Source organism: Crotalus tigris, unplaced genomic scaffold, assembly GCF_016545835.1.
Source record: "Crotalus tigris isolate CLP2741 ecotype Arizona unplaced genomic scaffold, ASM1654583v1 scf7180000017740.2609645, whole genome shotgun sequence".
In the NCBI taxonomy this organism is placed as follows: Eukaryota; Metazoa; Chordata; class Lepidosauria; order Squamata; family Viperidae; genus Crotalus; species Crotalus tigris.
In genome coordinates, this window is record NW_024096606.1 from 600,032 (window position 1) to 612,662 (window position 12,631).

The following is a 12,631-nucleotide window of genomic DNA, read 5'->3' on the forward strand; positions in this document are numbered from 1 at the left end:
ACCTCTCCCCCTCTCCTCGTCCCTTCCTGGGCACAGAGAGAAGGAGGGAGGGAAGAAAGGAAGGAGGGGAGGGAAACAGGAAGAAAGGGAAGGAAAGAAGGAAGGAAGAAGATGGGAATAAAAATGAGGGAGGGAAGGAGGGAGGGAGGGAGGGAGGGAGGAAAGAAGGAAGGAAGTAAGAAGAGGGAGGGAGGGTCTGAGGGAAGTCCTGCCTTAGCACTTGGCCACCAGCAGCCCTGTTGCCCTTTCGCCATCCCCTCATGGTTTCCCATCCTATTGCTGAGGATGCTTTAGTTACAAAGCCAGGTCTCCTCACATGGACAGGGAATGGGCCTCCCTCTGACCCACGCACTTTGCCCTCCTGCACCCACCATGAGCAACCTGGCCAAGGAGAGCGAGCATAGAAACAGTAGCCTTGAGCAGGAGGTAAATGCAGCTGGGCAGCCCCTCGGGGAAGTGCGGGTAGGGTAGGCAGGACTATGGGGTCCTGGTGCCGTGGGAGCTCAAGGGCCTGTGCCACCGTCCAGGGGCCCCCTGCATGGCCTGAGACTCAGTGAGGCTCTTCCAGTGGACCATGCCCCAGTGCTCACCCTGGTCCCACCCCCACTCCGCTGGAGACTCTCAGATCCGCCCCAGTCCTGCCCAGGCCCACACAAGTGCCTCGACACGACTGACATTGAGCTAGCCACTCTCACCCAGTAGGCCACACCCTGCCAGCCACGCCCACCCTGTGGGCCACGCCTGTCCGGCACCCAACGATAAATAAGTTGGGTTTGGGTTGCAGTTTGGGCACTCTGTCTCTAAAAGGTTTGCTATCACTTCTGCAGGTTTCAGTGCTCTCTCCTCTCCTGTTTAATACCTAAGTGAAGCCACTGGATGAAGTCTTCCATGGTTTAGGGTAAGCTATATATTTCTATCACGGGCACTCCAAGCAATGCCATGGTGGTCCTATCTGATCATTTGGAGGTTGGGGTGGGGGGACATTCTGGGTAGAGAACAGGTTTCAGCTCAATCCTAGAAAGACTGAGTAACTTTGGGTTTTAGGATCCCCTGGTTCTAGGCCATCTCTTGTTCTGGATGAGACTGCACTACCTCAGGCAATTCTGTACTCAATTCAGGGTGCCTCCTAGATTTCAAATCCTTCTCAAACAGTAGATAGCAGCCATAGCCAGAGGGGCCCTTGCTGAATTTCATGTTGCAGTATTTTAAAATCAATAGGTACAGTCTAGAACAGTGGTTCTCAACCTGTGGGTCGGGACCCCATTTGGGGTCGAACGACCATTTCACGGGGGTCGCCAAACAAGGCTGTCTGCCATTTTTCCCCCCTTTTCTTTGGCCACACCCCTGGCACCCGGTGATGTATAAGTGGTTGAGGGTTACCACAACATGGGGAACTGTATTATGGGGTCACGGCATTAGAAAGGTTGAGAACCACTGGTCTAGAAGAAATGCAATCTACATTTTATATATTTTAGACAGTAGTAATTATATTACAAGTTTAGAGTTGATGTGTTGGTATTTTATATTCCCATTAGTAAATATACGTTTTATTATAAAAATGAATATGAACTAGTATCAGGTATAAAATCAGGTAGAGTTTCAGTTCAAGTTTTGAAAAAGAACAAATCATGTCTACATACTAACATCCAAACTAGATTTTTGTGCTCTGTATCAGAAGCTGCCTACGTGTATAAAATGTTCTATTGTATTTTCATTGTGATACACTTTTAGATACTGTATATGTTCCTATCAACTAGAAACACAGATGTAAATTTTCTATTCAAATATTCAGTACTGGTAACTGACATATCTTTAAATATATAAATGCAACCAATTTCTTTTTAAATATTTAAACTAAAATGAATTCCAATCATACCTGCTCCTTGGAAGAAACATTGATTCTTTGATAAATACTGAACCAGACAGAAGAATATACCAACAGGTCCCAATGTCATCAGGGCTGTTAAAAAATGAGAAAACTTTAGGATGTATGGTTTTAAAAGGAGGTAAATGTCATGAAAGACATATACAATAGTGCTGCAATTCACATAAGTACTAGTAATGTTAGTTTTAACTGAGGAAATTTTCTAAAGATGAAATTTTTTTCACTATGTCTTATCACATACATTTCTATAGGATAAACAATTTACTTACCTTGTTTATTTATACTATTTCTATCCTGACAAATCAGGCACTTATACCAGTTTATCAATAAAACCAAACACAACATCCTTACAGCAACAAAATCAATAAAACATCTTCCTACCCTAACCTAGCATCCATATTAGCAACCATAAAAATGTTAAAATCATTGTTAATTAAACTCTGTGGAAAAGCCCTATTTTGAATGTTTTCTAAAATGCCATCTAGAAGGGTGGCATTTTACATCTCCAATAGTAAACTGCTTCATAAGAATGGAATACAAGCTGAAATGCATCAAACATTTGCTCTATTCAGTACTCATACTCAGCATCCATATTCAGTACAAACATACCAATGGATTGGTTCTTCCAGAAGTAGGTAGTCCCCAGTTACCTGGATGCCAAGCCATAAAAGGCTTTATGGGTAATACAAATACTTTGACTTGTACTTAGAAGTCTACTGCTAGCCAATCCAGTGCCCACAAAGCCAATAAATAAGGCAAGTTATTTGTCCAGTATACTACTAAAAATCTAGTGTCTATAAACTAACTGGGCATAGGGCAAAACCAAGGTACTTCAAATGGGTTAAGTTACACAATGCATCCAAAATCCAGGACCCATGACTGCCATAGAACTGTAATTTTATCAAACAATTTTATGACATAAACATTCACCTAAAGCATTTAATGACATAATACAAAGTGTCATAAAACATTTCCTCTAGTCAACTCCTGATTTTTGACTGTGCTATGCAGTTCAACATGGCCTACTTTCAAAGCAAATACATTTCTGAACATCTTCCTGAATTTTTAAGAACTTTTCTAGTAAAGACAGCTCTGAAACTCTTAAAGGCATTAAGGAATCTGGTACAGATATATCTATGAAACAATGGGTTGCCCAGTAGTTTCTATTCAGAATATATCATTAAATTGGGGAAAAAATCTAATTTCTTTCCTTTAGGATCAAAAATATTGATAGACTACAGAGGTCCTTAAAAGTTTATGAACCCTTTTAAATGTTCAATATTTTTGCATAAATATATTATACAACATGACTTAGAAGACACAAGTCCTAAAACTATATAAAAAGAAATCAAATCAACAAATTAGTCAACTGCATGACAACAATACTTTGTTCATTTATTCACTGAGGAAAGTGATCCAAAGTTACATATTTCTACATGGCAAAAGAATATGAATCTTTATTTTCAGTAACTAACCTGTCATATTGGTCAGAAATAATTACAACTAAACATTTACAATAACTGCTGATCAATCCTGCACATTGACTTGGAGGTATTTTAGCCTACCATTCTTTAAAAACAGCTTCAACTTAGGTGACAGGATTGCCATCCTGCTACACCATCTATTCTTTGCCAGATGCCAGTTTCCCATAACTGACAAGGGGAGGGAGCTGCAGGAAGGAAGAAGGGGGGCTGGGAAAAGGGGAATCGAAACTACTCATCATGCCATCACATGAGGGCCACTGATCATTCCAAGGTCATGGAATGGAATGTAGATCCATCTCACCCTCCAAGCCAGGGACTTCCACAACATTTCTACAGGATGAAGGTCAAAATTTTGATCTGGCCATCCCAAACTTTAGCCTTTTTCTGCTTTAACCATTCTTTGGTTATACAACTTGTGTATGTTGGATTGTTGTCCAACAACTTGTGTATGTTGGATTGTTGTCATGTTAGACTTCCTCTTGAACTTTAATTCAGAGACACTTATTCTGATATTTTCTTGCTGCTGCAATTCAGAATTCATATTTCCATCAGTAACAACAAATTGTCCTGATCCAGAGACAACAAAGTGTGCCCAAATCTAGGTACTGCGATCACCATGTTTCACAGATGGGACGAGGTCCTTATGCCAGAATTCAGTGTTTGCCTTTCGCCAAATATAACACTTTTCATTCAAGCCAAACATTTCTATTTGCATCTCATCTATCCACAGATTATTCTTCCAATAACCTTCTGTTTTATCCATGTGGTCTTCTATAAACTGTAGACAGGAAACAATGTTCTTTTTTTAAAACATAATGGCTTTCTCTTTGCTATTCTCCCATACACACCATTGTTCCATGTTCTCCCAATGGTGGTCTCATAAACATTGGCTGGATGGGTTGAAGTTTAAGTAGTTCAGATAAAGTAGAAATAGTCTTATTGTATATAATATTAATATTTTAATTTTGAGAGAGGAACTGCTCGGGCATTTCCCCTGGACCACATCAAGAGGGAGGAGAAGAAGGTGAGAAGTATGTAGGAAGGTTGAGATGAAGGAGGAGAAGGGGTGAGTGAAGAAAAAGAGGGAAAGAAGTAAGTTGGTTTGAGGTGGGATGCGGTTTGGGGGGAAATAGGCAGGCAAGACCGAATGTGGTGTATATCAATTTGTTTTATTTTTTATGTGAAGTATTTGGAAGATTGTTATGTATTGTAAAGTTGAAAATAAAAATTTTTACAAAAAAAACAACAACAAATAAACGAACAAGTATAATGGTTTTTACACATTTGTTTATTTAGGCTATCTTCTGTCTAATTTTAGGACCTGAGTAGAGAACATATCATGTTTTAAGTCATATTTATGAAAAATATTGAAAATTCAAAGAGATTCATAAACTTTTAAGCATCACAGTACTTTTTGACAAGTGAGCTTTCAGACTAACCGGCAATGAAGAGAACAAATTATTTAAATATTTATGCTTGAAATACATAGGATTGCAAATATCAAGTTTATGCTGCTCTGCCAGATAATCTGTAGAATGAACCACAAAATAATTCAATTAGCAGGTGAGACCAAAGAATGAAATTAAACTAGAACTAGTATTCTGAAATAGTTTACCTAAATATTGTTTTTATTTCTAAGTCTATAATCAGAGGTAGTCTTTGACTTAAGACCATAATTGAGCCAATATTTCCATTTCTAAGCAAGGTAATTTTTAAGTGTGTTTGCCCCATTTTATGACCTTCCATGCCACAGCTGTTAAGTGAATCACTGCAGTTGTTTAGCAAGACAGTTGCTAAGTAAATCTGGCTGCTCCATTGAATTTGCTTGTCAGAAGGTCACAAGAGGTGATCAAATGACCCTGAGACACTGTAACCATCATAAATGCATGCCAGCTGCCAAGCATCCAAATTCTGTTCATGTGACTATGGGGATGCTGCAACAGTTTAAGTATGAAAAATGGTCATAAGTCACATTTTTCAGTGCCTTTATAACTTTGAATGTTCACTAAACGAATCGTTGTAAGACAAGGACTACCTGTAATGTCATGAAACTGTTGGGAAATTGTAGCCATGTGCAAAACAACTTAGTTATGGACAGTCATCTGTCGGAAATGGTGTAGGATTTCCTGCCTGAGCAGGGGGTTGGACTCAATGACCTCCAAGGTCCCTTCCAACTTTATTATTATTATTATTATCAATCATCGCACAGTCAGCCAGATGTTCAGACTGGATTTGGCATTTTGTCTACCTATCGAGTCCTTACCCAGGACCTGGGATAGGCAGATGTGGATGTTTGATGGTATTACAGATATCGTCGCAGGATGGAAGCAGTTCCTAATAAGGCTGCCTTTTGCAATTGACTACTAGCGAATTTGTCAATGCCAATGGTGTTCAAGTGGTGCTCCAGTTGTTTTGGGATTGCACCCAAGGAGCCTATCACTATTGGTACTACCCTTGCTTGCTTTTGCCACAGTCTTTCTATTTCTATTTGTAGGTCTTTGTATTTGTTATCTTCTCCAGTTCTTTCTCTTCTATTCTGCTATCTCCAGGCACTGCCACGTCCACTATCCAGACTTTTTTGTCTTTCTTATCGACAATTGTTAAGTCTGGGGTGTTATGTTGCAGGTGCTTGTCTGTTTGAATTCTGAAGTCCCAGAGCAGTTTAATTTTATCATTTTCTATGACTTTCTCTATTTTATGATCCCCCCAGTTTTTGCTTACAGGCAAATGATATTTTTTGCAGATCTTCCAATGCACCATTGTTGCTACTTTGTCATGCCGCTGCTTGTAATCAGTTTGTGCAATCTTCTTGCAACAGCTTACCAAGTGGTCCACTGTTTCTTCAGCTTCTTTGCACAGGCGGCACTTACTGTCTGTTGCTGTCTTCTCAATTTTGACTTTGTATGCATTTGTCCTTAAGGCTTTGTCTTGTGCAGCCAGAATTAGTCCCTTGGTCTCTTTCTTCAATTTTCCTGCTCTTAGCCATTGCCAGGTCTTGTTATTATCTGCTTTCCCAGCTATTTTTTTTAATGTATTGGCCATGTAGTGCTTTGTCTTCCCATGCCTCTATTCTGTTCTTCATTTGGTCTTTCTTGTAGGCCAGTTGGTCTCTCCAGTAGTCAGTAAGCCTTCCTGATATACTAATTTCAGTGCATCTTCATCATTGTTCTTCAGATATTCTTCCAAAGCCCTTTTTTCTTCTTCAACCATCTGATGTACTTGTAGCATTCCACGCCCACCTATTTGCCTTGGTAGATAAAGTCTATCAATGTCACTGCGTGGATGAAGAGCGTGATTCATTGTCATTATTTTTCTGGTCTGCCTATCCATTGCTTTTAGTTCTGCTTGAGTCCAGTCCACTATTCCAGCTGTGTATCTAATGACTGGGATTGCCCAGGTGTTGATTGCCTTTATGGTATTTCCTCCATTGAGTTTGTATTTTAAGATCTTCTTCACTCTCTTGATGTATTCACCTCTAATCTTTTTCTTGACTTCAGTGTGCTTGATGTTGTCAGCTTGAAGGATACCCAAGTATTTGTAGTACTCTTCCTCATCCAGACTCTTAATGTTATTTTCGTGGGGCATCTTGATTCCTTCAGTTTTCATTATTTTTCCTTGTTTGTTATTATTATTATTACTATTATTATTATGAAGCAATCCAACAACATAATTCCCCTTCCTTCCTCCCCCCCTCCTTCCAAATTTAGAATGATCACACATATTTATAAGAAATATATTTGAAAATACCTGATAGCATAAAATTATAAAATGCTTCTAAAACAAAGTGCAACAAACAATACTACAACTGCTTTAAACTATTTCCTTCAATTAGTAACATGGTTAAGAAATACATTTTTTCCAAAATTTATGGTTTGGTAATTATAGAATACAAATACTAGAAAGTTTTTATGTTAATTTAGATGTGACAATCTAGCATAATTTATAAGGCATTTGGATAATATTCCCTTCTATTCTCAGTACAGTTAAAGTCAACACAATGGTATTTGAAAAAGTAACCAAACGTGAACATGCAGAGTTCCCAAAAAGCAATAATATAAAATTAAAAACAATCAGACTCACTAGTATAAAACTTCATTGGCTTCATGCCTCTCATATCTCACAGCTTCACACATTATTCTGTAAAACAATAAAAAAGAAAGATATTTATAATGAGATATAATAATTTAGCTAATTATTGCTATTAAGCATTAAGTTTCATGATTGCTTTAGCCATTAAGTTTCTTGTCTTCGCTACTTGCATTATTAAAGTCGTATGGACCTGCTCAGGAGTTGCTAAACCTATAGCCTATACCAGGGGTAGGCAACCTTGGCTCTTTTATGACTCGTGGACTTCAACTCCCAGAATTCCTGAGCCAGCCACGCTGAGGGGAAAGGGAGAGGTTTCCAAGCTGAGCTGTGCTGGCTTAGGAATTCTGGGAGTTGAAGTCCACGAGTCATAAAGAGCCAAGGTTGCCTACCCCTGGCCTATACAATATTATGTGGTCCTTCGCCTAATTTCAAAAACTTTCTATTAGATATCTGAATTATCTTCCTTTGTGATCTGCAATATTAGCTGGGGGAGAGAAGACAAGAGGAAACAATGAGAAAAGAAAAAAAAGACAATTTCATCCATTTTTGGTCCTTGCTTACTCTTATCTTTCTTCAATCCCATATAATAATGGCATACAGCATCCCCAGACAGATAAATTACTGTCAGTAATATTAAATTCTGCCACAGTAGTTCTATTGTAATTGGTTTCCACATATATATCAAAACAGATGAACAGAATGTAGATTTTGTATTTATTATATTCTGTCATATTTCATTTTGCATAATTGTTAACATAATAGAAGATGCTATTTTACTGTAAATTAATCTCACTGAATATTAAGAAATGGTCAACTGAGAGAAAACACAATGAACTCTGTGCTTTATAAAAACATTTAAAATAATTCACAAAGTAGTGAAAACAAAATTATGTTATTTAGAAAGACCTTGACAACACTGTGCAGAAATGTATTAAGAAGCATATGAGAGAACCAGGGCAAAGTATTAATGAATCCTTTATTAATGTATCAGAAAATATATTCCAAAAAAGTGTGTTTATATGCATTTGTCTACACTACACACTTGATTATGAGTGATCAGATCATTACTATAGGTGAAGCTTCTTCAAGAGACATCCTACATATGCAATGGAAATAATTCCTAATGACTTGCTAATGAAGAATTGTATGTGGAGGCATTTTTTCCATAAAAACAGTATCACTAAATAGTAAGCTAAGCAGTATAATTGCCATAATTGTATATATCTTCAACTGAACTAATTATAGTACTAAAATGTACCAGAAACTGAAAATCATGATTACTTTTTAAAGATAGCAGTAAATTGTGTCTATCTTTTAATGTTGATATTTGAAATATTTATATATATTTAGCAAAGTATCCAAAGTATATCTTTTTCTTAATAAATCTACATTTAGATGAAATATAACTTCTCAGATGTATTAACTCCAATTAAAAGTAAAAATCATAGTATTCCTAAATGAAAATAGCCAAGATGAAAAATGAAGAAACCATCACTTCCATTTGGTTGCAAATACTTGATTTTTGCTCAGCTTTTCTACAGCAATTGTCATGGTTAAATACAGCCATTTCTAACTTCCAGAAATCACTTTTGTTATTTCATAATGATAATTAGCAAATTCTAGCTGTTCATGAAACAATGCTGTGAAAAATCTGATGGATACAAATTCCTCTCCCACATAGCTTACTCACAATAGTCTAATGGAGAACCATATTTTATCAAATAAGAGAGGTAAGTTTGAAGTAGATTTAGATGAAGTTACACCCTCTTTGAATGAACAGATTCACATCTTCCTTAATCCAGTTCTGCCACTTGAAATTTAGATATCATTGGGGGCTCATTTTTATTAAGGAACACTAGTTTACCAGCTGCAACATTTCCTGAATAGAAAGAGTCTACCCACGATCATTTGCGTTCTTATTATCCTTCAACTTTGTTAGTTTGTGAGACTGCATTTAAAGATAGTTCAGAGGCTGAATTTGATGCAAATCATAACGGAACATATTTACAATAATAAAACCTTGTTCCTGAAGCCTATTCCAAGTAAGCTCAGGTGAAAGTGCCAAGTTATTTTTAAACCTTCAACATGCCTGAAAAATCATCCATTGACCCCTTTCTCTAAATCTCTAAGAGGTCAACAACATTTTTCCAAATAAGGACCAGAGGCCATGTTTGTAACTAATAAATGAAGGTAATAATAATAATAGCAATAGCACTTAGACTTATATACCGTTTCATTGTGCTTTACAGCCCTCTCTAAGTGGTTTACAGAGTCAGCATATCACCCCCACAATCTGGGTCCTCATTTTACCAACCTCAGAAGGATGGAAGGCTGAGTCAACCTTGAGCAAGTCAGAATTATTTAGGATAATTAAGTATAATACTGCATATAATACTGCACCCAATTAAGTATAATACTACATATCTATTTAAGTAATCTGTTATCTTAAAAATACAGCAAGCACCCACAAGAACAAACAGAAAGTCACTCTTCTCCACTCTCATGTGTTGGCCAATTGACTATTTTTCAAGACTACGGGCCAAAAGATTTCAGATGGCAGGCCACATCTGGGCCGCTGTAAGAATTTAAATTATGTGGCAATTAATAAGTAGGCTTATTTGGTTGCAAAACTCCGATTATCAGATTAAATGTTTTCCATAAGATAGGTCCCCAACCCCCCGGGTCACGGACTGGTACTGGTCCACAGCCAGTTGGTAACTGGCCCGCAGAAGCAGCCGTCGAGCGTGTGAAGCTTCATTTGTGCGTGCATAAAATCTAGGTTATGCATGAGAAACCATCCCCTCCCCACGACCACTGCTTCCGCCACTGTGGGTCCATGGAACCAGAAAGATTGGGGATCACTGCCATAAGGATTTTGCCAAGCACTAATGCTACTTTCATCTAATGACAGATCATAAAATTTTTAAACTAATCCAGGAACTTGGCTGAGCTTTCTTTTGGATTCTAATTTACTTTTACTAGAGCAACTTACACTCATATGATACATATGTGCGCACACCCAAAAAATCCACATACTTATAATTTAATTTCAAATTTTGAAATTTCATATACTTGCAAACACTTAAATTTTAATTGGAAACATTGTGATAAATCTTTTAAAATCTTTTTAAATCTTTTAAAAAACAAGATAAATACTTTTACATTAATTTTATTAAGATTCTAGAAGATATTTATATAAATAAATATGATGGCACATTTTTTTCATTCAAGGAAAACTGTCTAATAATTCATGATAGTCATGCGGAATAATAAGAGGTTAGTTTATTTGAAAAAATATATTGGTATGTACAGTTCCACCTAAACCATTATTTACTTCAGGCTTGTGTTATTTTCCTTTAATGTTAATTTTATCTATAATAAAAATAATTATATAAAAAATTGCAAGGCAGTAGCCAATTAACACAATACCTCGTAACAAAACTGTTTAGACCTAAAAACAGAATAAAATACAGTAATTTATCAATTCAGCTTACCTGAGCTGATGTTCTCTTAAATTAGACAAAGCTTCCATTCCATGTAAATAAGAATATACTATCTCCAGATCCTGGAAACAGAAGAGAATATTTAAAATAGTATGAGAAAGTATGAGAAACAGGGTAAAACAGTTCCTATTTGTATAATAAAAGGAACTCAAACTAAGTGACCTGATTTTATAGAATGTATTATTAGAACAACTGTATGCGAACATTTATTAATTCCAGGATTTTTTCTGAAAAAACTGATTCCCTGGACATAATTTCAATTAATGGATTTCATTTAGTACAAATCCTGCCCATTCCACATACTATATATATCTTCAATTTGCAAGTTACGGTGACTCTAAATTATATCTGAAAAATATGCCAATCTCGGAGATATTCTGAAAGTTCATATATAAATGCATATCCAATGTACAGAGAAACCAAGCTGGAAAGGAGATTCACCAATACAAATGAAAAATAGCATTATTTTGAAACTTTTTTCCTACTTAAATATCTTTCTTTTAAAAATAGAGAATTATTAAGAATTTATGAATCTAAATCAGCGGTTCTCAACCAGTGGGTCACGACCCCATTTGGGGTCGAACGACCATTTCTCGGGGGTCGCCAAACAACGCAGTCCGCCATTTTTTCCCCCTTTTCCTTAGCTGTGCTACTCCCTCTTATTCTATTGGCTTTTGAAAACCAATAGAATAGATTCTATTCAAGAGACTCTACTCTAGTGGCGTTCGAAAGCCAATAGAATCTATTGGCTTTTGAAAGCCAATAGAATAGACTCTCTTGAATAGAATCTAATTCTATTGGCTTTCGAAAGCCAATAGGAATTGTCCAGGCTGTCTCTGCCCTGCTGAACCCGCCAAAAGTCCCAGTCTGCAAACGGTGCTGCAAGTTGTCTGCAGCTAAGACGAGGTTTCTGGACATTTCCACCCCTCCCTGCTGAGCAACTACTAAATGTAAGTAAAAGAGGGCCAGGGGTGGGAGGCCGGTGGGTGCAGGGAGGGTTGCTGGCATGTGTGGGGCCCGGCAGGTGGCTTATCTCCCTTGGGCTGGGCCAGCTGGTGGCCCAGCCAGTAGTCGGTTTATGCCCTCGCTGCCACGTGTCATGGCCGTCCAGGGGCGCCTGGGCCTGCCTGCCGCCGCACCGAACATGTGGTGGCCAAGGTAAGGCTAGCGGGGCAGCGGAGGGTGCAGGGAGCGTTGCTGGCGTGCGTGGGGCCCGATGGGTGCCTTACCTCCCTTGGGCTGGGCCAGCTGGTGGCCCGGTGGTAAGCCTGCACCGTCACTGCCACTTGCCAGCTATGCCTCGGCCGGCGCAGGGGGCGGCACCATGCATGTACGGCACTCCCGGGCCAAGGCGGTTGCTGGGCGACAGCCTGTGTGCACCCTCGGCCTGCCCAGCATGCGCTCCAGCTGCAGGAGAGGCGGAGCATGTGTTCCCTGCCCCGCCCACAGGGAAATACAGGTAGTTCTCAACTTACGACTACATGGTTGGGGGTCGCGGCATTAGGAAGGTTGAGAACCACTGATCTAAATGATATGAAATTGTGTCAATAATAAGAAATAAAATATGGAAGTAAATTGATGTATCTTGCTGAATGCTTAGTCTTATAAACAAAAACAACACATATAATTAAGGAAATGATCCAGATAAATATAATTACATTTATACTAAA

At 38.2% G+C, this 12,631-nt stretch overlaps 1 protein-coding gene across 4 annotated transcripts in view; it reads right to left on the minus strand.

The window, feature by feature from the left end:
- Positions 1-11,023, minus strand: part of RAPGEF2 (Rap guanine nucleotide exchange factor 2) — a 149,487-nt gene extending 138,464 nt beyond the window's left edge. For all 4 annotated transcript variants that reach the window (XM_039339810.1, XM_039339811.1, XM_039339812.1 and 1 more), the window contains exons 1-3: positions 10,953-11,023; positions 7,450-7,506; positions 1,877-1,960 (exon numbers count right to left, since the gene is read on the minus strand). In XM_039339810.1, coding sequence (XP_039195744.1) covers positions 1,877-1,960; positions 7,450-7,506; positions 10,953-10,990 — 179 coding nt within the window. In that variant the 5' untranslated portion in view covers positions 10,991-11,023. The remainder of the gene's footprint in view (positions 1-1,876; positions 1,961-7,449; positions 7,507-10,952) is intronic.
- Positions 11,024-12,631: the final 1,608 nt, after the last annotated feature.